The following is a 26,301-nucleotide window of genomic DNA, read 5'->3' as shown; positions in this document are numbered from 1 at the left end:
ATCATAGAGCTGCGCATTATTGTGAGTTTGGTATTCGAGTAACACGGCATGCAGCGCCAATTTCCAGCTGCGCCGCGGAAAAAAACGTTTGTATTTTACTTCAGCGAAGCGGTGACAATATAAAAAAAAGTATCAACGGTAAATTTTAATTGTTTGTGAGCCTGCTCCTAACTGCGAACAGCTTGTTCTTACTCTTTTCCGGTTTTGTTTTTGTTGTGCATCGCTTATTGCGCGTGGTTTTTGCGGTAGTCAACCAAAAGAGCACCCCACGTGACCGCCAGCGGCGCCGCGATTGGTCGGCCTAATGTTTCCCGACGTTCACGACATGGAACAAGAAAATGGCCCCACAGCAAGGTTGATGGGGGTGGTTGACAAGTTCTGCCTTTGTTAAGTGGTGCAGAAGAAAAAATCTCCGCGCTGACTCCTGTTCCCCGAAGATGTCCAGTGCGGCGACCCGGCCGTCGAGACAGACTGTGCGCAAAACGCGGAAGAAGCCCGTCAAGCGAGCCGGGATCACGTCCAGGGCATTCGACGAAGGTACGCGGTCCTGCTTTTGTGGGGGATCCTTTGGGCCTCGATTAGGCCTAGTCGGCAGGAATATTTTCCGCGATTATCGCCTCCCCGCGCTGTTTAGACCTCCGCCGACGTTCCGGAGGCTAGGTTCCTTCTGTCCGCTGATCGGGGCGCGGTCCTAGACCCGAACAGCCGCTCTCGAACGCGTGCCTCGGCTGTGCATCGGAGGCCCTTGTTCGATTCGGGGCCCCCGACAGCGTCACCGAATGCTCCTTTCGGCAAGATGCTTCGGTATTGCAAAACAGAGGCGGCGGCATTGATTGTAACCCCGCGTGGTTGGCGGCCGGCGATCGAAGCGTTAAGCTTGACTGTTGGGCCAACTAGGCCCTGCCCCGTCGTACAAGCTGTGCGTTTTACGCACCCCGGACGCGTGTGAAACGCGAGATGCGGCCCTAATCTGCGCTGGGAATGCGGCTCTTGTAGCACGCGTCATTAGGCGCGTTCGGCGTGCATCGCCGATCGAGTCGTGTGTGGCCGTATGGTGGGAGCGAATCCTCTGGAAGGTCTGCGTCAAATTCCGCGTTGGTGAGCTGTGTCGGATTGTGGCGTAACACGGGCGCTGACGGACCGATCGCCGAGGGATGTCTCGGAAGGCATGTCTCGTGTTAGCTGTCCGCGTCTCCGATGAGGTTCTTGTAAGTGCGTGTGCTAGCGTGTAGCCTTAGCTGAATCTGCCCGGATGCGTATGTTAGGTCGGGCTGACCTTTTTTTGTTGTCGCTGAGAGCAGCACACGCACAATAGTCAAGCGAAATCGGTCTTCGCAGTCCGCCGAGCTGGAGAGTTCATCTGCTGGACGAGATGTAATGTAACGTGGCTTGTAGGCGTGAAGGCGTTTAAACGCAAAACCGTTAATTACAGCTTGGGCATATACGGAGGCTAAATGTGACGCGTCTTGTGTGAGGAACCGTCCGTCGAGCGTTTTTTTTTTGTGCCGTTAATTGCAGTACGCGGATAAACGTACTAGACATCCGGGAAATTGATTGAGAAACTTTTGCATGTCGCTCTGTGTTCGGCTGTACACCACACTGAAATCTTGGCTGTCGAAAACGCGAGAAAATATTGCGGAGATAACTTTTAAAGATTTGGTGCGCAGATACAAGCTTATCTTTTTCCGGTCCTTTGCAGATGAGCCCAGTGGTCCGCAGGATTGTGGTAAGCGCAGTCACTTCTGTCAGTTCTTTTGCTGTTGACACTAGTCAAAGCACTGTTGCTTGTCAGTGTTGGCCGAGTGTTGCTGACGTTCTGGTGTACTCAGCAACGCCGAGAAAATTTGTTCCGTTGAACCGGGACAGGGAAAATGTGAACTAGAAGTTTGTTCAGTTGTGCGCCTTCCTGCATTCGTGTGCCCGCACTGTTCAAAGGTTGCTGCAAAGATTGTTTTCGTTGTTCGCGTGACAAAAGTGCTTTGCGAGTGAAGTGTCACAGTGGCGGGGTGTGTTGTATGGGGGGAGATTGTGGAAACTGATTGCCTCGTGCTTTTTGTTGCGAATTTTCCAAAACTGTCCGTTTCCTTGTTTTTCCTTCAGTTTTGAGCACAACCTGGGGTAGTAGCATTGCTGGTTTGTGTGAAGTTTGGCGAAGCATGCTGCAAGAACTGCATGTGAGGTCCTGCACAGGGCACGAGAGTTGCGATGTTATAAATGCAGCGTGCGAAGTGTGACGTTAGAGTGCACTGCGAAGAATGGTTAAGAAGGCTGCCATGAATCGGAAGGGGAAACCCCTCAAACCCGGCAGTTGTAGTGCCGTTATGTGATGCTGAGGAGAAACTGGCTCTTCTGGAAAGAGTTTCGAGAAATCTCAAGGGGAACCACCTGATGTCGCATGGGGAATCCCCTGAAATCTTTGAATCGGGGCGCTGAGTGGTATATGCACTCCTACGCGTTACAGCGGCAATTGGATTGGACCACTTGGTCGTTGACATTAGAGGTTACCCCCAATGTTGACGCTAGCTCTCGAATATGAGAAGTTTTCATTAGATTGTGCATCGAAAGAAAACGTCAGCCTCTGTGAAGAGCCCTACTAGGTTGCTCTTGGTTTGAGTGGCAATGCCTAGCTTCTGTCGACAAAATAAAATTTATGATTGTGATTGTGCTGTTATGACAAAGTTGCTCTTCTTAAAGCTGCGAAGTAACTGGTGGTACCATAACCAACATTGTTTAATTTAATCACCTGGGCATCTAATACTTCACCATTTGGTAGGAAACATTCGTGCAGTCGCTCTCAGTAATTAGTGGTTAAATGGGTGGATTCCAAGTTTTTCTTTCTGGCCACCATAACATGACGTGCAAAGCACTCTGTGATATACCTGGTGGAGCAGTAAGTACATAAATTTGATTTTCTCGACAGAAGCTAGACATTGGGTATTGCCACTCAAACCAAGACAAACATATTAGGGCACTTAACGGGGTAAAGGCACTATGCTGTTTGGCTTCATTCTTGCTTCAGGCAGTTAGACAGACTACAGATATTGAAGGACTCAAGCTCACCTGTATCTTAGCAGTCCTCTGGGGGAAAGAAAGGGGAGTCGAAACAATTTGTGATTTCGATTTCAAATTTATGATGCCCTCTCAGTGGCAGTGCAATAATGCCCTCACCACTTGCGCCATTCACATCTGGTTCGTGGCAATTGCCTGTATGTTTGTGCGTTGTATCCGTTTATGGCGTGTTGATGTTGTTTTGAAGCTCAACCAGGGTGATAGTTTCACGAGGCAATGAAGCTGGTGAGCTTATTTGATTGAAGTTAGCTTTAGAATTGGCGTCAGGACAATCCTGATGATGCAGCCATTCGAATGAAGTAAGGTTGCATGTATATGACTCTTTGGAACCTTTTTTGAAGGGGACAAAATTTATAAACAAACATAGTGGCAGTTCTGCAATATTTTCCCCTCCTAATGTGATCCCATACTTCTTCGCACGTTCCGTGACAAGCACCGGTGAACTTCATGTATAATTTCTTCTTTACTGACCAGTTTTGTTCACGAGACCAAGACAATTAATAAGCATTTGGCTTTATCCTGTAATTTGTGCGGGAGTTGTTATTCAAACACTGTGAAGTGTGTTGTGTTGGAGTTTAGTGTGGCGAGGAGGAAGAAAAGGTTCACGAGGCTGCGCATATCAGTTTCCAAAGTTCAAGTTGCTTGACAGCATTATGAAATAGAAACTAAAAAAAACGAAGAAACAAGCCATCACTGTGGCAGTGGTTGAAACTTGAATCCCCAGTCGATCGTGTGGAAAGTGAGTTTGTGCACTGCTCTGGCTTTTCACGTGTTGCTGCCGTCACACCGCTAAATGCCTTTTTTTTTCTTAAATTTTATTTCTTTAGCGTTGTAGGCGTTGTGACCTCGTGTGGTTGTAGTTAACTGTAGTGACGTCTTGTGAACCAGAGCCCGATATTTTCGTGTTGGATGTAAAAAATCCCGGGTAGGGGTAAAAGATCGGAAGTTTTAACTGCACCTCCTTTTTGTGATAACCCTTCCTGAAACTTTTTACAATACATTTTTTTTTGTCAAGTTTTGTGTACAGTGCTCTTGTAATATTAGTACCGTTGAACTGACATACTTTTCAAAGTATTATTGCCTTGATAATGTGGAAACTGGGTTCTCAAAGGAAGACAGGTCAGCAAGAAACAAGCGGTTAAAAGGGCTTGGCATATTGCAATCTTGTTTTTGTAGATTATTAAAAATCTAAGCACATGTGGTTATCTTCGAGCGGGCGGTTCGGTATCATCGGAGAACGGGATAACACATGTCGCTTATCAGTGCAGCAAAACAGTGTATATATACTGTTTTGCTGCAAACTTAGCTTTTTTGCCTAAGCCCATAGACTTAGCAAGGAAGGCGTGCACGTTTCGACAAATTGGGCAGTCAGCGAAAGTGGCAGCTTCTTTGCCCATTGCCTAAAGTGTCGCGCAAATTAAAATAGGGGCTGTGTCAACAAAACAGCGCTTGTCAAAATAGATACACCAGAACAGCTGTGTATCAGTACTTCATGGTCTCGCACAGCTGTTCGTTACTACAGGCGATTGATCGTAACCTTGCATTGTATTTTGAGAATTCAGCCTGTTGTGGTGTGTCGTAATGTACTTGGCATTCCTTCTGGATAAACTGTCTCAACAGATTTATTGTTTTTTCGATTTCCTATGCAGTTTCATTGTACCAAGGACTCTTATATGGGGCTGTGTTATTTTCAAACTTTGTGTAAATTTTTTTTTTTGGTCAACAACGAAACTGTATGTATTGGTGGGGACATGGCCACATTGTATTCTGTCGCAGGCCGCTGTCTTGTCTCTAATGGACCAACACAGGAAAACTTGGCAAAAGCGACAGAGCCCACTTCTAGTCTTGCACTTTGCCCCGCAACTCGAACAACTTCTGCAGGGTTCGCACAGGTCCTTGAAAACCCTTGAATTTAGAAGTGTCAATTTCAAGGCCTGGAAAGTCCTGGAATTTTTAAATGGTCCTTGAAAACCCTTGATTTTTCTGGAGAGAACCAATGACTCTGTCTTTTCACAAGAATTTAAAGTGTTTGTCGTGGATTTTAGGTGTTAAAAATGTAAAGAAACATTGTAACAATCAAGTTTCAGTGTATTGCATGAAATTACGAGTTTGGTGGATTGTCATTATTATGAGGCAACATTGGGAACAGAATTCCTCAATAGAATCCATGTCATGATACAATCCAGTGAAGGCCGGCTTCTCTTCTCTATCTTGCATGTTCTATTTAGTCTGTGGACGGCCGCTCATTGCATGTTTGCTGTGCCTCATACGCTCCATCTGCGTTTGCTTTTACGTGCAAATGGTGGACGTGTACATAGTTATTCCTGCCTTGCAGCAACACTTGCTGATTTAATTTCAGCTCATATTCTTGCTGACAAAGCAGAAGATGCAGGCAACATTATGAAGTTTTGAAATCAAACAGCCTCAGCAAAACACCAGGAAAAAAGAAAGACCTCTAAATGCCAGCTGTCAAATAAAAAATAAAACTGGGGCAGCATTCACGAACCCGTTAGCGCCTATCTAAATGTGCACTAATGTGCTTGGGTATTGGGCAATAACGAAATTTCGCACTGTGTTGAAAAAGTTGTAAATAATCGCAGATAAAACATTAGACGGCGGCCTTGAAAATGTGTTTTCTAGTCCTTGAAAGTCCTTGAAAACCCTTGAATTTTTGCTTTTGAAGCTCGTACGAACCCTGCTTCTGTGACCCTTTCCTGAACCCCTTGTGTGGCCATTTTAAGCATTGCGATATCTTTTGGACGCATTCAGAGTGACGCAAATTTGTCCGACTACAATTGAAAATGGAGGGCCATGCAGGGTGAAGGCCAAAGAAGGAGAAACTGTTGTACGCACTAGCAGAGGACTTGCCGATGTACTTCGTAGTGACGCTCTAACATAGACTAATGATACTCATGGAAGTGAAGTAGGGTGCAGCTGTTTCGGTAACTCCCATCAGCAAAGAAGCTTTGATTATCCACAGCTTGTCAGAGTTCAGTTTTCTTTTTGTCAACACTGCTTCGTTTCCTCTCCTTCCTGCGTTTGTTAATTTTTATTCCCGTAAACTGCGTAAAAACTGGCAGTTCCTCCGACCCCTCGCGGTTTATTCAGTATCCACAACTGGTTTCTTTCTTTAGTTTTCGTGCTCCGTATTGTGATGACCATGAAAAATGTTGGGTTTCCTGGGAACAGAGTAAATAATAATCATTCGAGGTTTAGGCGAACATTTTATGCCTATTTGTTTTGTTATAAAATAGTTGATCTATGTTTTACCAGTAAATCTAGGCAGAAATGTCAGATTGCATACTTGTAGAGTGTCAGGTAAAACACCAAATGCGAGTGTTAACAGGAACACTTGGGAACAATCAGAACCGTGGTGACTTAGTGGCTAAGGTGTTCTGCTGCTGAGTTCAAGGACGCGAGTTTGACTCTCGGCCGCCGCGGCTGCTACACCGCTGTAAATGACGCAATTCCAACGTTCGAAGAACTCCAAGACCGGGAAAGAGTGAAAAGTCTTTAGAGAGCAAGTTTCCAAGTTATCTGATGGGCATAGAGCAGGAATTTCTGGCTGAGGTACTTTGAGAACTCCTAACCTAAGTGCTGGATGTGTTGTTTGACTACGTTCTGCAACCATTTAGGATTGAGAACAAAAGTTGAGGAAAGTGTTGCAGGGCCCTTTTAAGCGGCATTGCACCTCAATTTCAATAGTTCAGGGGGCAATCGAAGGAATGAAAACAGCGCGGTTGACGGGACACACGAAAGAAGAGACAAAATCTTGCTGCCTCTGCTTTCGTGTTTCCCGTCTGTCAGGCTGTGTTCTCGTTCTTCCGATTATGTGCCAACCCGCCCTATTAAAACGTATTGTTAGGGAAGTTGGTACAGGCTTGCTCAAAAAATTAGAGTACGATAAACACGGCGACGCAGAAGAAGCTGGAGTGCTTGTCCCGTCCCACTTCTTTGGTGTTGTGGTGTTTATCGCGCTCGAATCTTTAGAACAACAAGCCCTACCTACTTGCCGTGGTGACGCAGTGCCTAAGGCATTGTGCTACTGAGCCCAAAGGACGCGGGTTTGAATCCCGGCCGCTGCGGCCGCTTTTCTGGTGCAGTTCAAAAGTGGAAACGTCTGTGTGTCGAGATTTGGGCCCGTGCTAAAGATGACCAGGTGGTCAAAATTAATCCGGAGCCCTCCACTACTGTGTGCTTTTTATTATTATTATTATTATTTTTTTTCAATCTTTATTTTTCCAGAAAAGTTTGGGTGGTTCTTCAGGGCTAAACGCCACTCTAGGCAGTTTGGCCAGTTCCTGAAGACCGTTACATTTTGCAGCATATGACGTTTACAGCACATTTGTACATGAGATGTATGGGAACATTGTTGCGGAATGGGTGAAGACGTGTTTAACATGGCAACGGGCAATTCACTACAAAGACATAATAGAGTACGATTCATTAAGACAGCAACGATTTACTTCAAATATAGCATGATCAACTTTACCGTATAAACAAAAGAAAACTTGACACGTAGAGAAAATATTGTGCGCCGACGTTTGATGGGGTGAGTATACAACAAAGAGTGTACAGAAGTGGCATAAAGATGGCAAAAAGATATGTGGCACAAAGAGGGCAGAAATGCAATAAGAACGTAAACAGGAATAAACCGATGCCTGCAAGGAAAACATGAAAGCTCCTTCCTAAGGATCACACCGTGAAAGCCGTTGCTCACGTCTTGTAGCCCCGGGGTAGCTTAGCGCGTTAAACCTCACGGCCAGTCAGAACAACCAGGCCAGGTCTCAACACTTTGAGGGGGTGTGATCGTGGGGGGTCTTTTGGTGGGCTGTCTTTGTTGAGGGGGACTGTCGGTGGAGAGAGTGGTGCCTTACTCTCCCCCCCTCCTTGGTGGTGCAGGTGCAGGTGTGGAGCAGACGCTGGTGAGCGTGCTGGGCGGCGTGTGCACGGTGGGGGGCGGGGGTCCCCCCCAGGGGGGCAGCGCTGGGGGCGGGGGTGGTGCCGGAGGGGGAGGGGCGGGCGGCGGGGGCCACCAGCCGCCCTACGACCTGCGGCGCAAGTTGCCCCCGCACGATGGGGCGCCCCCCTGTCCGCTGCCGCGCAAGCGCCAGCGCCGCACCCCCTCTTCCTCCCAGGGAGCCTCCTCTTCCTCCTCCTCAGAAGGTGAGTGCGACCCTGGTGTCGCCCTGGTGGCGGTAGGTGCGGACGGGGGTGTTGGTCTTAGCTTTTACCTGTGCTTGTTTACTGTTGACTGGACATTTCCCATGAAAGGTGGGGAGCGGTGGCACAGATCAAGTATTGTCTGGTACTGGAATTGATGGTACTGGTATAGCGGTGGCACAGATCTAGTATTCTCTGGTATTGTCTGGTACTGGTATTGATGACTGGTATTGTCACCTTCTCAGGTACGTCGCCAGGCGGTGCCAGAGAAGGTGCATGGCTTAGATCTTAAATGTTTGCGAACATTGAAGGAAATGTGTTTACTCGGGTTATTCGTTGACTGCCTTCCTTGATAATGTGTTTGGCAGCGCTGAGTTTTTTTTTTTTTTTTTTCTTCTTGAGGGCGGAAAATTCTCTGCACTGTAAGCTGTTTACTGGAAGCTTCCCCGAGATCATAATCTGGGGCACGTTATGCAGAGAATATCACCTCTCCTGCTCTTAAAAGGTGCAACGGGTGTAAGGGCTAGCGTTCTGCTTCGCAAAACCGTGGAGATGTGCAAGGGAGAGTGCTGGCCCCAATGTCGGTGTTAGCGGTGCACAATCATTGTAGGCCACCTTCTGTATGGAGGAGAGGACTCCGTTGTGGAGTGGTCTGCCCCAGTGGTCTCCACTGAGATGTCAATCGCCATTTTGCGGTGAAGCTAGGGAAAGACTGCATCGTTACTGATACCTCCAAGACCCATTCCTTTCAAGATAAACTCTACTGGAGCCTCCTGATACAGAAGTGATGGGGGCAAACTCACTGTTGCGGCGTATGGTTGCGTTGCGTGATTCTTACAGTTATCACTGGTAATCGTAGCACTAAATGAGACCGTCGTCGAAACTTTCACATTAAGGGGGGACGCGGCTTTCAACTTCGGAAAAATGACCAAAACATCGTTTTTTTGAAACCAACATATTCGGCTTCTATGTTTCCTATTCTGTGCGTCTGCAAAGTTTTTACGCTGAAAAGCGTCGCAAAGTGGCATAAAAAAATACTTTTGTCAGGCGCGGTGACAAACTATCAGCGCAAAAGGGCGAAAAAACGGCAATTTTCGGAGCGCTCTATCTCCGCAACGGTGCCACCGGGCGCGGCCATTTTGATATGGTCAGATCGGCCGAGCGATCGTCTTTCCCGTTCCGCTCGTCTCTTTTATCTTCGTTCATTCACAAACGCACAAACGACAGAAAAGAAACGACGCACAAACGAAGCTAGATATAGATGCTGAAGCGCTATTGGTCCTCCGGTCGGGGCGCAGAACACCGACCCTCCTGATTGGATGTCTTGGGCGCAACGCAAGATGGCGGCCGCCTGAGCTGCGTAGCGAGCGGATTGAGTTCATTTTCGCCGCTTCGCTCAGCCGAGTTTCTGTTCAATCTGTGGTATTCAACACGGACGTTATCGCGATGGGAATGCCAGAGATAACGAGCCAGATTACGGGAAGTTGTGTGGCTCGAAAGGCGGAGGTCATAGAACGCTTCGTGGTGCGCGTGACTCTACCGTCGCCAGACCCCGGAGGGTGACGCGGTGTGCGCGCTTGCGATAGCGGTTCGTGAAGTGAACTTTTAGTCGGATTTGCGATGTTTACACGCTTAGTTATTGCTGTGTTTTGACTGTGGGCTCGCTAGCCTTGAGAAAGAAACGGTCGACGCGTTAAACGCTGCGGCGCGCACGGCATAGCCGACGCGCATTGGAGCATCACATGACTGGGCAACCGGTTACGATTGAACGCCAGTAGTTGTAATTAATGCCTGCGACGTTAGTTTTAATCTTAAAAGCGACCTGACCAGCCATATCAGGTATAATCAAAGCTCGATATGTCGCGGTAAGCGTGCGCTGCGATGCGCGCGAGCCATATCGCCTTTCTTGCGCAACGTTTCCCGTGCACTTGTAATTTTCATGCAAACAGGTTTGAGTAAGTAATATAGGAATAAAAATATGCTCTCTGCGTTAAAAATGTACGTTACTGTGGCAGCATTTAACAGTGATTTTTTCAGAGAAATTATTGATACCATTGCTCAGGGCATACTAGCTGTGCTGCGAGAAATATTGGATGCCTTGAATGTCAAAAGTAGTAAAAAAAAATATGCTCTTGCATTGAAGTTGGGAGTTATGCAGAATACTCTACCAAGCTTCAAAGTAGCTCATTTTCAACCTTGTGGTATGCAAACTTTTGGCAATGAACACCTGCACTATGAGTACTACGTTGCTGTGCCAGGCAAGATAAAACATAAAAAAAGCCAAAATGTTCAAATTTAAGTAAAAAAAATGCTTAACTTGTTGCCATGGTGACAACACTGCAAAAGGAGGTTGTCCAGTGCGATACAGCCAACCAACTAACCTACTTTGCATTGAAAGCCCATTGAAACCCATCTCCCCTCCGTTTGGTTTGCAAAGGGGGGTATGTACTCTTCACGGAGGAGCTGAAAATGATGTTTTCTGGAAAGAGAAAGGCTGAAAAGGCACTCCAATTTCAAGGCAAGGCCTTCCAGAAGCCCCATGTTCAAAAGGACATGAAAGGCTACAACTGTGACGACTTTTGATATGTGAAACCTATGTTGCAACTTCGGAAGCCGTTTTCTCAAAACAGTTTTTTTTGCCACCTGTGTCGCTTGTCCCAGGGATTTCTTCGTGACCGCTGGGTCTATTTTGATTCCGTTTCTTGCATTACATTCCTTGATGAACTGTTCAGGTCGTGACACTTTTAGTTTTCCAGATTTGTTTTTTGTGATTTTTTTATTCAAATAATCGTTCACAGTTGACATGCCTGTTGCACATTAACCTCTAAAAAAATGAAAACTAAAAAACATTGTGTTGTAAAAAAAAAATTCTAAAACTGTCACGACCTCGTCCATTCATTTGGGAATGCAAAGCACTTCGAACAAGTTTTCTATCGTGTTTGATAAGCCGCTCAAGCTCGGTACAAGCGGAACAGAAAGAAAATTTCATACATAAAAAAGTTATCAAAATATTAACTTCAAATTTTTATGGTGTTATCACAGAAGCATTTCCAGTTGCTGTGCCAATTTTCATCAAAATCCACAAAGAAATAAAAAAGTTGATTTTGAAAGCCACGTCCCCCCTTAAGCCTAATTTTTAAAGTGAAAGCTTTCTTAGTGGGCCCAATGGCATCCTGTCAAAAAAACTAGTGCATTTCCGCACAGTCCGGTTGGCCGACCCAAAAGCTCTCGTGAGATCTCTGGACACACAGCGCATGCGTGAAACCGGGCTTCCATTCTGCAAAAATGGTTAATTGAAAATCGCGTTTAATAAAAGAATGGTTGTCTAGATAAGACAATACACGCAAATGATCGCGAAGAAGGTGTACAATAGTGACATACTATTATCTCATAAACCACGTATCGGTATGCGTTGAGATCGCTCGTAGGTGCGTTTATTTAGCGCGCGAAAAATCGTTGCGTGGCTCCGTTTGTGATTTGGGTCCTTCAAGGTTTGACGATGGATGGGACGCACTTTCAGCGAAGGTTAGAGATGCACTTCTAGCAAAGGTTTTGGTGCACTTTTGGCCCAGTTTTGCTGCGACAAAGCTTTCACACTTTGGGAACGGGTGGTAAAGTTTTGGACGTTGACTGAAGGGGGGAGGGAGAGCGTGCTTTGCCGGTGTGCTTCGACCTCCTCTCACCTCGTGCAACCATCCCTTCCCGATACCGCAGAGGGCAGCAGCGGTGCGCACTACCTGCTGCTGGAGGTGCCGGACGAGGTGCTGCTGACCATCTTCTCGTACCTGCTGGAGCAGGACCTGTGCCGGGTGGCGCAGGTGTGCCGCCGCTTCCACACCATCTCTAACGACACGGAGCTGTGGAAGACCCTGTACCAGGGGGTGTTTGAGTATGACCTGCCCCTCTTCCACCCGGCCCCCTGCAAGTTCGACTTCGTTGCCCCCGACGAGGCCGACTGCGCCAACCCCTGGAAGGAGAGCTTCCGCCAGCTGCACCGGGGCATCCACGTGCGGCCCCACTTCCAGGTGGGCGGTCCCCTCTTCCTCCTCTTTTCGCTCTTCCTCTGTTTTCGTCCTCCGCCTCCTCCCTTTTTCTCCATCTTCATCTTTTGTTGTCCTGCATCCTTTGTCCTCTGTCTTCATCCTTTGTTGCTCTTCATTCTCCTCTCTCTTTTGTTCTCCACCTTCATCCTTTGTTGTCTTCATCCTCATCTTCCTCCCTTGTTCTTCATCCTCCTCCTCCTCTTTTGTTATCCATCTTCATCCTTTGTTGTTTTTCACCCTTGTTCGCCACCTTTATCCTCCTTTGTTCTCCTTCATCCTTCACATCTCTTGTTCTCTGTCTTCGTCATCTTTTGTTCATCATACTCATCCTCCTCCCTTGCGCTCCTTCGTTTTCACCATTTGTTCTCTCTCATCCTCCTCTCCTGCCATTAACGTGACGGAAGGAAGAAATCAAGTTGTTTGGAGCGAAAGGATGTTCTAGAGCACTGTAAAGCAGAAGCAACTGGAAAAACACGGGGCGAGGCAGAACATGCCTTGCAGTGAACACTACCTGCGTGATGACGACGTCCACTAACTGCTGTCCTCGTCCCCCTGCCGACCGACCCCACGCAGGCGCAGTACGACAACCAGCCACAGCGCTACCGTGGCCGGTCGCTGAACTACTTTGACACGATTGAGACGGCGTTCAACTTCTGCGAGGACGTGGAGCGGCCGGTGATCTTCGTGCACGCGGGCACCTACAAGGGCGAGTTCCTCATCGTGGACACGAGCGTGGCCCTCATCGGGGCCGCGCCGGGCAACGTTGCCGAACACGTGATCCTCGAGCGGGACACGGACTCCACCGTCACCTTCGTCGAGGGCGCCCGGGGGGCCTACCTCGGCTACCTCACGCTCAAGGTAGCCGGCTTCTTCTTCGTCTCTGGATTGACTTGCGCCTTCTGGTGTTGTGGTTGAAGCCAGAGTAGTGGGTGACCTCTCCAGTGGCTTTCTTTGGATTGGTTTGTCTTCTGACCCAGTTGAAGCCAAGCCAGTAGCCGACTTCTTCAGTGGCCTTTAGACTGGCTTTAGACTTCTTGTGTCCCTTTTGAAGCAAATGCAAGTTGCTGACTCCTCTAGTGGCCTTTGCGGGATTGATTTCTGTCTTGTTTCCCCGTTTAGGCCAAACTTGTTGCTGCCATTAGCAGATACTGCACTTCCTCTTTTGTGGGCTGAATTTGAGTTGTGGACATCTGGATTTGTGACCACCGAGATGTGGTTCTTCTTTACTGTTCTTCGATTTTGAATGCTGGAAAGTTGTACTTGGGCATTTGCCAGCAATGCTGCGGTTGCGGAATTTGATGCGGGCATGCGGGTCTCCACAGTATTTGAGGGGAGACACTACTCTTAAAAAAACTTTTTTAATTTTTAAGTAAACTCTGTGAAACTTGTCAGTCTTGCTGCTTTTCCTCCACTGATTTCAAATATGGCATTATTTTTTTTGTTGGTCAATTAGGTCCCGAGATAATTAGAGGTAATTAACCATTTTTGGAGGAACAATAGACAAAACTGTGTTGGTAAGAAAACTGTAGTCTTTACATTTTCTAATACTATGAACATTGGTGAGTGCAATAAGACAATTAGTTTTTTGATGCGTCGCTTGAAACTAATTTTACAGCTCGTTAAACCTTGGTGGCAACACTGGCAAGGAGCCATTTTGAGTGCCAACTTCAAACACTGAAGTTTAATGAGCGGTAAAATCAGTTCCAAGCGATGAATAAAAAAACTTATTGTCTTATTGCACTCGCCAGGGTTCATAGTGTTGGAAAATGTAAAGATTACAGTTTTCTGACCAACACAGTTTTGTCTATTGTTCCTCCAAAAATGGTTAATTACCACTAATTATCTCAGGACGTAATTGACCAACTAAAAAAATAATGCCATATTTGAAATCAGTGGGGGGAAAGCAGCAAGACTGACAAGTTTCACAGAGTTTACTTAAAAATTAAAAGAAATAGTTTTAAGAGGGGTGTCCCCCCTTGAGTGCCAGTGCGGAGTTAAATCACAGGCCGTGGTTGTCTACGTCTCAGCACATCAATTCTTCGTTGCTGAGAACCTTACTGTTACGCAGACATTGTTCTGGCCTGTTGATCTTTCCTTCCCGGGTAAAAGGGACAGTCCAGGGCGGTAAAAATTCAATGAGCCGCAGCTGTTTCAAAGGCTTTGTTCAGCAATCCAACTTGCATCTTCTCCTCTTAGTTCACGCCGGACATCACGTCGTCGGTGCCCCACCACAAGCACTACTGCCTGGAGATCAACGAGAACTGCTCGCCCACCATCGACCACTGCATCATCCGCAGCACGTCCGTGGTCGGAGCGGCCGTGTGCGTCAGTGGCGCCGGAGCGGAGCCCTGCCTGCGCAGCTGCGACATCTCCGACTGCGAGAATGTTGGACTCTACATCACGGACTACGCACAGGTGGGTTCCAGGCTCTTGAGAACGAGTCACTAAGTAGTGAAGTTGAGCTCTCTGATTATATTAGGGTCTTCATTTTAAAAAAGGGGAGGGTGGGTATTTTTGTATGAATTAAAGGAGCACTGACACGAAAATTTCATGTTCCACTTTTATTGTTTTTATCGATGCTTAATGGTCTGGCGAACCCGAAACAGCCCTTCAAATACTTCAGCGCGCGATAGTTAATTACATTGAACGGCCTGAAAATCGTTTGTTTCAAATTCCCGCGCTTTCATCCCGAACGGCGCATATGACAGACTCCCGGACAGACGTCACCGCTTTGTGCGGACGTCACCGGCGCCCGCTTGAGAGGGTGTTGCGCCCGCTCGCCGCTCGTGGGGTCGCGCGCGTGAAGGGACGTCACGAGTTTTTGACGAGCGCTGTCGGGTCACTTCTTTTCCGCTCTTGGATTGACGTCACGCTGATGTCCATTTGCTGAGTGCCGCTCCGCGCGCTGCTCCGTCGGCGCGATAAATGAGATCCAATTGAACTACGTTCTTCGCGTCGCAGGCCGCTCATATTTCAGCCAGGGTATTATGTTGAGTGAAGGAAGCGAACTGTGCAATAATATTAACGCCGAAAATTGGTGTCAGTGCTCCTTTAACTGGCGGAGCCTGCAGGCACGCCATACTGAGTGATCGGTTCGGAAATGCCGAAAATGGAAGAGAGTGCCGTTCTCACCATTACAGCTGCTAAACTGTGTGGTGTAACATTGGAGTTTGCAATGTCTGGCACTACGAGAAAGAAAAGAAATCTTGGCGAAACTGGAGATGGAGGGAGTTCTGTTTTTGTTGGGACATTTCTAAGCTAAGAAAGCACCTTTCAGTGCTGAACAAGGACTGAGAGCTCTGATCTTTTCAGTTGGCACAAACTTGGCACAGCTTCTGTATCATACGGAAGAAGCCTTCCATTGTACGTGACACATCATTTCCCCCAATGAAGAAGGGAAGAACTTGCCTAATTGCATCCTAACCTTGTTGCATCACTCTGGTGGGAAATTCTAACGGAGCATTGTATTGTACGTTTTTGACGTGAAAAATGTTTTGATGGTACATTTAAATTCAAATGGACTAAAAGGGAAAACAGAAATTGCACAATGCAAAGTCTAAAAACTGGTTCCAGTCCCTTGCAAGTAAGTACAGTTAAACCTCGTTATAACGAAATTGAAGGGGCGCCGCGATTTGCTCGTTATAGCCAATATTTCGTTATAGCCGTAGCCGACATTTACTGCAAATATTTGCATTGTAGTTACCTAAAACAAAAAGCGGGCGAAATAGCATCTTGCCGCACGGCGGTAGTCAGCAAAATAAACACATTCCGGAGGTAAAAAGGAAAAGTCACGAACCTACTTTATTGCAGTTCAAAACTCGTATTTCAAACAGACTTGGCTCGAAGAAGTCCGTAATTGGACGTTGATGCACCTTCCTGATGCGAGCGATGGCTCGCTCAGCTGCGGCCGCTATGTTCACGCCATCTTCGCTGCCCTCGTGCGTGCCGAAGTAGCGGCGCAGCACGTCCACCGCATCTAGTGCCTCCGACGCTGTCCTTAGCGCTTCCTTTCACGCCACGTGCAACAGCGCTGACGATGGACTCTCGGTTGCTCACGATGGTGGACAGCGTACTCATCCACACGTCAAAGTCTCTTGCCACCTTACCACGGAGTGCACCTTACCTTCCTTCGCACCCGATGCGACGGCTTTTATCATAGCCGTCTTCTGTTCAAGCGTGATAGCCTTTAGCTTTCGCTTCCCGCCTGTCGCACTCGCGTTGTTGGAATCACGCGAGCAGTACGATAAAAGGTAAGGCTGAAGACTGCCAAAACCCACGCACACGCAACTACGCAGCGACGTCGGCGATACGAACAGGGGAGGAGGTGGCAGGGGGGAGAGGAAGGCGACACATTGGGGCTCTTCTCGGACTCACCGCGGATAGTCTGCGGGTAGTCCGAGGATTCCCCGAAGCCATAGGGATGCATGTGAAAATCGAACGTCGGACTGCTTCTCGGGGAGCCCGCGGTGAGTCCAAGACTGTAAATCGAAGGGCCCCATTGTCTGCATGCCGTGCGCAGCGAGAGGAGGGTGGGAATGGCTTCGCGGGCACAGCGTCCGCATGGCGCGCCATCCAGCATCGCGCGCGTGGCGGGAGTTTTGAACTGCTAATACAGTTGCCGCGTTGCGCACTGTCTCAAATCCGCGTTGCGCACTGTTTAAAAATTAGCTCAAATTTTGATTTCTCAACGAAATTTGTTCGTTATATCCCGTAACGGGCAAATTTTACCTCGTTAAAACGAGGTTTTAAATACATTGGTTTGTATGGGGACTTTCAAGGGGAATTATGATTTGCTCGTTATATCCATTATTTCGTTATAGCCCATCTCGTTATAACGAGGTTTAACTGTATTCTCGTGTAGTCCAAAGGGGGGGAGGGGAGGGGTGTTACCAGAGTTTTTTAAGTTGCTTATGGTTGGCACTTGTGTTGCCTGAAAGAGGAGCTAGCCTGCATTTTTTAGAGACCAGTGTTCTTCCTGAGCTGCGGCCAGCCAGGCTGTTGCTTTTGGTCACTGATAAACCGGTGTTTGCTAGCAAGCCACGGTATTTCTGGTTCTTGTCTATCATCTGCACTGACGAGCTCAAATCTTGCCACCCGCTACAATGGCGCCGTGGCCAAGGCGTTGTGTGCTGCGGAGCCCAAGGGCGTGGGTTGGATCCAGGCCACAGTGGCTGCTTTTCGGGTGTAGGCAAATACAAAGAACACCGGTGTGTCATGACTTTTGGGCATGTTAGAAATCCACCAGTGGTCGAGATCAACTGGGGGCCCTCCACTGCGGAGCGTGAAATGCTTTCGCACATCAAACCCCACGGCCAATAGATGCGGTCTGTAAAACCTCCCGAACTTGAATTTGAAATTGAAATATTTCCCGCCTTCCCATCCACGCAGGGCATCTACGAGGAGAACGAGATCAGCCGCAACGCGCTGGCGGGCGTGTGGGTGAAGAACCACGCGAACCCCATCATGCGGCGCAACCACATCCACCACGGCCGCGACGTGGGCGTGTTCACCTTCGACAACGGCCTCGGCTACTTCGAGGCCAACGACATCCACAACAACCGCATTGCGGGCTTTGAGGTCAAGGCGGGCGCCAACCCCACCGTGGTGCGCTGCGAGATCCACCACGGCCAGACCGGAGGCATCTACGTGCACGAGAGCGGCCGGGGACAGTTCATGGAGAACAAGATCCACTCCAACAACTTCGCCGGCGTCTGGATCACCTCGCACTCCAACCCGACCATCCGCCGGAACGACATCTACAACGGACACCAGGGTGGCGTCTACATATTTGGCGAGGTAATCTTTCTTTCTTGGTAAACTCGAATATTTTAGAGGGGCTTTCTTAGGTTATTGATTGATTGTAGGGTTTAACGCGCCGACGCAACACAGGCGATGAGGCGCGTCGTAGTGGAGGGCTCCGGATTAATTTTGACCACCTTTCTTAGGTTATTGAACTACCCGCCGCGGTGGCTCAGTAGCTAAGGCGTTGCGCTGCTGAGCACGAGGTCGCGGGTTCGATTCCCGGCTGCGGTGGCCGCTTTTCTGATGGAGGCGAAAAGCAAAAACGCCCGTGTGTACGAGATTTCGGCGCACGTTAAAGATCCCCAGGTGGTCAAAATTAATCCGGAGCCCTCCACTACGGCACGCCTCATCGCCTGCGTTGCGTCGGCGCGTTAAACCCTACAATCAACCAATCAGGTTATTGAACTGAGGAGTGCATTCCCCCGTCTGTTTTGCAGTGGTTTGTGTTGAATCGCATTGTGTCCTGATGTTACAAATTGGGAGTCTATTCTGGTGGAAAAATGAACTGGTGTTGCAGTCGAGCTGCAGGCACGGTTACGTCTGTAAAAGCTTAGCCGTGCATTTATTTCTATTTATGGAGTTGCCAACAGGTCACCGTCTATTTGTAAGTTGCAAGATTGTGGGGTGGTTTTGAGGCTGGGCACATCAGAATGACTCCAACAAAGCTTATGGCCTATTTTTGAGGTACATACTGCCGTGCTACAACTTAGCGTTTCAACCAGTGGCACAACAAAGAAATTCTCGAAAGGTGCGAAAGCCCTGGATAGATCAAATTCTTAAGCGAATTAAAAAGAAAAACTCAATGTATCAATAGTCTTATATAGTCACAGCTAAATCTACCCGTCTATGTCCGGTCTAATGTTCATTCTTGTCAACATTGCTGAAGAAGAACAAGATTCCCTATGGCAGCGTAGCAGCAGTATGCATCAACGAGAAGTCTCGGTGTGCTCGCTTGTGTTGTGCATGACGTGTGCTAAGTGAACTAGTGTATTTTGTCCCCTGGCAGTTGGGTGTGCCACAAGGTGTTGTCTTGAGCCCCTTACTTTTTATTTTCCTCCCTCGACTGCTCACTTTGGGAGCGGAACAAGATTGTGCTTCAACACGATATCTGCATGCACTTGCTTGTGTAATGCATGACATTTGCAAAATTTGGGCGTGCCGCAAGGTTCCGCCCTGAGCCCCCCACCTTTTATTTTCAGGGCCGGGGCCTGATTGAGCACAACAACATCCACGGCAACGCCCTGGCGGGCATCCAGATCCGGACGAGCAGCGACCCGATAGTGCGCTACAACAAGATCCACCACGGCCAGCACGGGGGCATCTATGTGCACGAAAAGGGCCAGGGCCTGATAGAGGAGAACGAGGTGTACGCCAACACGCTGGCGGGCGTCTGGATCACGACGGGCAGCACGCCTGTGCTGCGCCGCAACCGCATCCACTCGGGCAAGCAGGTGGGAGTCTACTTCTACGACAACGGGCACGGGCGCCTCGAGGAGAACGACATCTTCAACCACCTCTACTCGGGCGTCCAGATCAGGTAGGCGGCCTGTCGTGTTTGCTCTTTTGTAACCTGTACCTGTATAAACTAGGTGTAAAGGTGATCTGCACCTTATAATATTTGCGAGTGTAGCGAACGGAATAGTGATGTTCTGTTTGCATATGCAAGAACAGTATACCTATCGGCTGGTTCAGTGGTCTATGAGCAGATCTTGCTTGCAGTTTTACCGAGTGTGGTTTTCAAGACATGGGCACACATTGCAATCCGTTAAGAGTTGCAAATTTTCTAGCGATCACATTAGACGCCATGTATCAATATTGCATTCAGCAGGCATTCTTAGATAATGAATGGCAGCCTACCATTGTTCCTGAAGAAAGTATAAGACAGCTGCGTAGCGGGTTCATCTTAAATTGAGGATGACTCAGCGGGCAATGGAACAGAAGATGAATGGTGTAACATCAAGGGACGCGAAGAGAGCGGAGTGGATCAGGGAAGAAACCCGTGAAAAGGACATATTAGTAAAAATTAAGAAGAAATGGGCGTGGGCAGGGGATGTAATGCGAAGGCAGGATAACCGCTGGTTATTAAGGGTAACAGCGGATTCCTAGAGAAGGCAAGGGGGGAAGGGGGCGGCAGAAATTGAGATGGACAGACGAGATCAAGAAGTCTGCGGGGATAAATTGGTCGCAGTTAGCACAGGCCCGGGATAATTGGAGGTTAATGGGAGAGGCCTTTGCCCTGCAGTGGGCAAAGATAGGCTGATGAGGACGATGATGATGAGCAGTACTGGCGCTTCCACGTTTCCCTTCTGCGCGGGGTTGGTGAAATGTAGTGTAGTATAGCAGTCGAAGCGCGTTCCGCAAGAGTGTCCTCCCGAACAACAACGCAGGACGGGGAGCAATCCGATCATCCGCCGCAACAAGATCTGGGGCGGGCAGAACGGCGGCGTGCTGGTGTACAACGGGGGCCTGGGCGTGCTGGAGCAGAACGAGATCTTCGACAACGCCATGGCGGGCGTCTGGATCAAGACGGACAGCAACCCGACGCTGCGGCGCAACAAGATCTACGACGGCCGCGACGGGGGCGTCTGCATCTTCAACGGCGGCAAGGGGGTCCTCGAGGAGAACGACATCTTCCGCAACGCCCAGGCCGGCGTGCTCATCTCCACCCAGAGCCACCCCGTGCTGCGCCGCAACCGCATCTTCGATGGCCTGGCCGCGGGCGTCGAGATCACCAACAACGCCACCGCCACGCTCGAGTTCAACCAGATCTTCAACAACCGCTTCGGCGGGCTCTGCCTGGCCAGCGGCGTCCAGCCCATCCTCAAAGGTGACTGCAACTGAGCCCTAAGCGGAACCTCTGGCGATTATGTTGTCTGCAAAAAATGGGGGGTTATCCACTGATAGCTACCTTTATTGGTGAGGTTTGCGGTGCTGCTGTAGCTATACTCGGTGACAACTTAAGAACGGCACCGGAAGTTGCCGCTGTGCCTTATCACTGTAGCCGGATGTTTCTCCGTGCGGCGCAAGTAGGGCGTTACTGGGAATATTTTGAACATGGCGTGAGCCGTTCCCGTGATTTTTTGGACTTTATATGCTTATAAACGACTTCAGTGACGACAAACAAACTGCGTGAGACAAGGCAGACGATATCACGCATTCATAGCAAAACCCCTTTCAAAACGCGCGCGCACTGACGTCACGGGTCCGGCGCTTTGGCGGAGTGATACACTACATGAGGTGGTGCCGTTCTCGAGTTGTAACCGAGTATAGAGAAAGCCAAAGCATCATCCGAGGCTTTCACAGGGTACAAAATTTGCTGAACAATCCTTGCACTGGTTAGGCCTAGGTTGGAGAAATGGCCGTTGCCTCACCTTTGTGCGGTCAGTGGAAGTAGTGGATGTGCAGGTCACGCTGTGGATTCCGCTGCCACCTGGCTAAAACGTTTGCGTGGAGACCACTGGGTAAGGGTGGGGGTACAGGAGTCTGGTAAGATGACTGGCGGCCTCCTGCGACGCACGGTTGGCTGTGCTTGTGCTTTCTCCTTCCTGAGGATGGCGGCTCAAGTCTGTGCTCTCTCCCCCGTGCAGGCAACCGCATCTTTGACAACCACAACGCCGTGGAGAAGGCGGTCACCAGTGGCCAATGCCTGTACAAGATCTCCAGCTATACCAGTTTCCCCATGCACGACTTCTATCGGTGAGTTTTAAGACGTTTTTGGCGGGTGCAGGAAAACTTCGTTGCATGAGACGCTTGGTTGTGAGAGACGTTCGAAAATTGTTTGGTTGGCTTCTCAGTGTTCACCGTGTTAGGAACACTGCATACAGGAGACACTCTGTTACCAAGGGCAATTTTTTTGGGTCTCTAGAAGAGACATGATGGAAGAGGGGCATTCTTATATGGAGGGACTTATGTGCTCTTGTGGAAAACTGCCTTGACAATAAAGTTGGGGCCTGAATTTAAGAGGTTCCATAATTTTTTGTGCAGAGCATTTCAGTAACTCACGATGTCACCCGCGTTGACGTCCGTAGTCGTGGTCCGCATCGCTCCCCGTCGGTCTGTCATTGGATTGGATTCGATTGGATTGGTTTGGATTTGGATTGGATTAGAGTGGACTGTGTTGGATTGTGTTGCGTCATAGCCGCGCCACGTTTCGTCATAGCCGCGGCAGGCAGTTCACGACACGTTTCACCATCTTCCTGCCTCTCGCGTGCTGTTTTACATGCAGAGTATTTCAGTAACTCACGATGTCACCCGCGTTGACGTCCATAGGCGTCCATAGTTGTAGTCTGCACCCCTCCCCCTACACTATATAAAAAAAAAAATACTACCCGGCGCCTGGTTTCGATCCCTCGACCCTGCGGGCGGAACGCAATGTACATGGTGCTCTACCCACTGTGCCACAAAGCCGACACAGAATGGGAGGCTACGAACGCGCCTTATATCCTTGACTCATTCAAATTACTGCTGACGAGCGCTCTCTTAGCAGTTGCCACAAGTGCAACAACATTAACGTAACGCAAACTACTTAACGTCGTGCACCCCCGGAAATGCTCTGCATTTGATCGTGCCCCTCGCGAGGGGGATGTTTTTTTTTTTTTTTTTTTTTGTGCTGTCTGTTTCTGCAGATGTGAACCCTGTGTGCTCGGAAGAGCTTACTGGTTATGTGGTTTTCGCAAAAGTAAATGGGGGCCTAAAGAATGAACTTGAGGAGGAGCACCACGATAAAGACATTGCAGGGCAGAAAGTGGGCAATTGAGGCTGATAAACATCTAAGAGCGCACTAATGGTATTGTGAGAACAGGAAGGCTTGCAAAGTGAAGTGCTTTACGTACGTAAGCTGGGAAGGGAGCTAATAAAATCTGTGAACACTTTTTTTAAGCCGTACCGAGTACTTCCTTGTCAACCCGCCTAAACGCGCTTTGATGCTGATGTAGAACGAAGCGGTCTAGTCCCATTCCTCAGTGCTTCTAGAATTTTTGGTTACAGGAAACCTTAGTTGCAGGAGACATTTTGTTGCAGATCCTTTGAGTGTCTCCGGTAACAAGGTTTACTGTATCAGCATCAGGTGCAGTTTGCAGTGTGTAATAGATGCTTGCTGCTGAGATGCATTTTGACACCACTTCTTGGGTTCCTCCCGTCTTGCCTTTGCAGCTGCAAGACGTGTAACACGACAGACCGTAATGCCATTTGCGTCAACTGCATTAAGACATGTCACTCGGGCCACGAGGTGGAGTTCATCCGGCACGACAGGTAAGGCCGGCGCTCCTCCGTTCCGTCTATAGCATGGATATGGCCTGAAAGGCATCCTCATGGCAAAAGCCTTTCTCCTTTTTTGGTCATTACTGTCCATATCAAAGTTTTGGGTATTGCTGTTCATATTCATGTTAGGCTTGCTCATGGGGAAGCCTTTTCCGCATTTCGGGCATAGCTGTTCACCCGAAAGTTTAACACTTGTTCATGGGAATTCTGGGCATTGCTGCTTGTATCAAAGTTGTATGCTTGTTCTTGGAAAAGTGTGTTGCCGACTTTGGGGATTACTGGTAGTCTTATGGACGTTATTTAAGGCGTAGCTGTTAGCTGTTCGTATCAAAGTAGAATGGTTGTTTGTGGGGAAGGCCTTTGTTCTTTCTTTGGCATTGATGTTTGTATCATCACAATTGCACGCTTGTTTGTGGGAAAGCCTTTGTTTTTGGCTGAGGAAAAAGCGACAATGCATTGGGGCTTCGAGGTTTCACCGGTCGTGGGGGGATCTTGCAAGGCCCCCATCTATTGCCACTTCTCTTCACAGTGAGTTGGATGTGTTCGTGGCGGCGGATTGTGCAGCACTTCACAAGCTGTGCTGCACACAGCTTCTGCAGTGAACTACGAGTTTTGTGCTGCACACATCTTGTGAAGGGAACTGTAAATTTTGTTTTTGGGCTCGGTGTCTTCCTGTATGAGGGTGATGCGAGTCCGAGCCCGTAATGCGCGCATTCCTTTCCACCCCAGGTTCTTCTGTGACTGTGGGGCCGGCACGCTGAGCAACCAGTGTCAGCTGCAGGGCGAGCCGACGCAGGACACGGACACCCTGTACGACTCGGCCGCCCCGATGGAGTCGCACACCCTGCTGGTCAACTGAGAGCCGCCGCAAGCCAAGCCAAGCACGGACTCTATCGTGTCGACCGCGCGCGTGTGCACCTCCCCCCTCCCCAACCCCACTTCGCGGTCACGGGTGGACCGACCAAAGTGCCAAAAAACAAGAACTGCCCGGTGTCTGCGGCCCTCCTTTTTATTTATTGGGGGTTGTTGGGTGGACGACGGCCACCCCCATCCCCCACCCGACAGCTGGATCTGTCGCGCTATGCAGTTGGCCCCCCCACCACCACCACCACCTACACCACCGCAAAGACGAAGACGGTGACGACGTGGTTTTTGTATCGCTGCTACTACACCAGTGTGTTGTAACTCTTCCCCCATCACTGCCCTGTTCCCCCCACCCTCTCGCCTTGTGCGTGCGCATTGCTGTGGAGAAAACCCCCCGTCGCTGCGGGACAAAAAACTGCCGCTGCCAACGGGGGTCGCGTTTCTTCGACCGTCGGAAGCCGAGGGTTCGACGACGGCTGGACTCATGGGACTTCTACTGCGCCTACCCGCCCGAGTGAATGAAGTGTTGTGCTGTGGTGACAGTTTTTGCATGCGTACCTACTCGAAGCCCACCCCCACCCGCCTCCACCCCACCCCCCACCCCACACTCCTATACAAGTACTACTACTACTACTACAACTATTATCGAGCATTTCGAATGGACTGCCGCAAGAGCTTATTTTTAACCGCTGAGTTCTGTCTTCGGTTATTGCGCTTTTCGACGGGCTAGTGTATGTAAGCAGAGTACTTTTTTTTTTGCGTTTGCGAAACGTAGAGCGCAGAAAGATGGTGACGACCTGACGAGCGCTTGCACCCCAGCTCGTTGCTGCCGCTTGTTTATTTCTCCGATTCAATTTACGTGTAATGAAAATCGTTTTACAATGGTCTTTCCGTTTTTTTTTTACCCACCTTCTCGTGTGTTTGCGTACCACTCTTCAGCCCGTGACAACCTCAGCAACTGCGGACATGCATTGATGACCGACATCTCTCTCTCTCTCTCTGCCTGTGTTGTGTGTACGTGCGTCAGTTTGGAAGACAGATTTCTTTTTTTTTTTGGTCGTCGGATAGGGAGCAAACTAGCGGAACAACCTCCCCCACCCTTGGGCATGCATATGATTGTAGCGCTATACCTTATAACAATGCAGCGCTGCAAAGCACAAGTAGGGTGCAGTGCGCTGCGGCTAAAAATGTGCGCCATTTTGTCGGATGCTGTTCGAGAGGTGCCAAACTCTGCCGCAAGGCATGGGGCTCTCCACGGGCTGCCACACAGAAGAGTGGAAAGAAGTAAGTGTGTCTACGAAAGCAATTGTCTGCCATCGACGTCTTGGCCAAGAACTGTGTGTCGCATAAAGTACACCACTTCTCGTGACAACAACACCAGAACGCTGCTCACTTCCTTTTTCATTTTGCCTCCCCCACCCCTTAGCTGTACGAGACGAGGCAAGGCTGCGAACAACGCCGGAGTCATTTTGCGTGTAACATACCTGGTGCACCGACAATGTTTTGTTGATCTTTTGTGTGTTTCGACTAGAGCAGTAGTGTTGTAACTCGTGGGGGTTGAAAAATGTGTCGGGGGAAACGGTGCCTATGCAAACGGTAGCTTTGTTTACTGTCTGTGGCTCCCAAAGTACACTTCAGACTTTTGAAAAAGAAAGGGGCGAGTTTGTTCTTGGCCGACGGCAGCGGGTCGTGTGATGGATAACACTGCCTGAAGAGCGAATTTCGTGTGAGATAGCAGTGGTGGGATGTGTTGGGCCACGACAGTCGTGACTCGCGGCGTGGCGACGCTTGTATTCGAAATTTCGCAGTGTACTTTATCACCGTGCAGGCTGTGAAAGGCCTCTTCGGTGCAGCTGTACAGAGAGAATGTAGTCTGGCATTGGCTAACGAGCTGTGGGTACTGCCGGTAGCACGCGCGTCACTCTCAGCTCTTTGCACCAGCATTTGCGATGGCGAAAGGTCTTCTGGCGATGGCATGAAGGAGCCTGTGCGCCATTGGAATGCACGTACAACTCGGGGGGGATCCCCTCAATGTGCGACATCTGCTGTGCGCAATAAACCCCGTACGTCTTCACTGATAACAACCAGTGGACGCCTCAAA

The 26,301-nt window shown here is 49.1% G+C and overlaps 1 protein-coding gene across 1 annotated transcript; it reads left to right on the top strand.

Moving 5' to 3' along the window:
* The first annotated feature begins 16 nt into the window (after positions 1-16).
* Positions 17-26,301, top strand: LOC144144244 (F-box only protein 11-like). Its single transcript, XM_077675615.1, has 12 exons — positions 17-537; positions 1,700-1,726; positions 7,972-8,235; positions 11,947-12,257; positions 12,849-13,133; positions 14,472-14,690; positions 17,664-18,071; positions 19,277-19,614; positions 20,465-20,904; positions 21,665-21,773; positions 23,229-23,327; positions 24,066-26,301. Exons 1-12 carry the CDS (start codon positions 438-440, stop codon positions 24,193-24,195), a joined length of 2,730 nt encoding a protein of 909 aa, XP_077531741.1. The 5' UTR covers positions 17-437; the 3' UTR covers positions 24,196-26,301.

This window comes from Haemaphysalis longicornis, unplaced genomic scaffold (genome assembly GCF_048455015.1).
Source record: "Haemaphysalis longicornis isolate Haplotype H1 unplaced genomic scaffold, Haemaphysalis longicornis Haplotype H1 scaffold_67, whole genome shotgun sequence".
Taxonomy (NCBI): Eukaryota; Metazoa; Arthropoda; class Arachnida; order Ixodida; family Ixodidae; genus Haemaphysalis; species Haemaphysalis longicornis.
The sequence above is the reverse complement of the archived record's forward strand: the minus strand, read 5'-3'. Positions and strand labels throughout refer to the sequence as shown.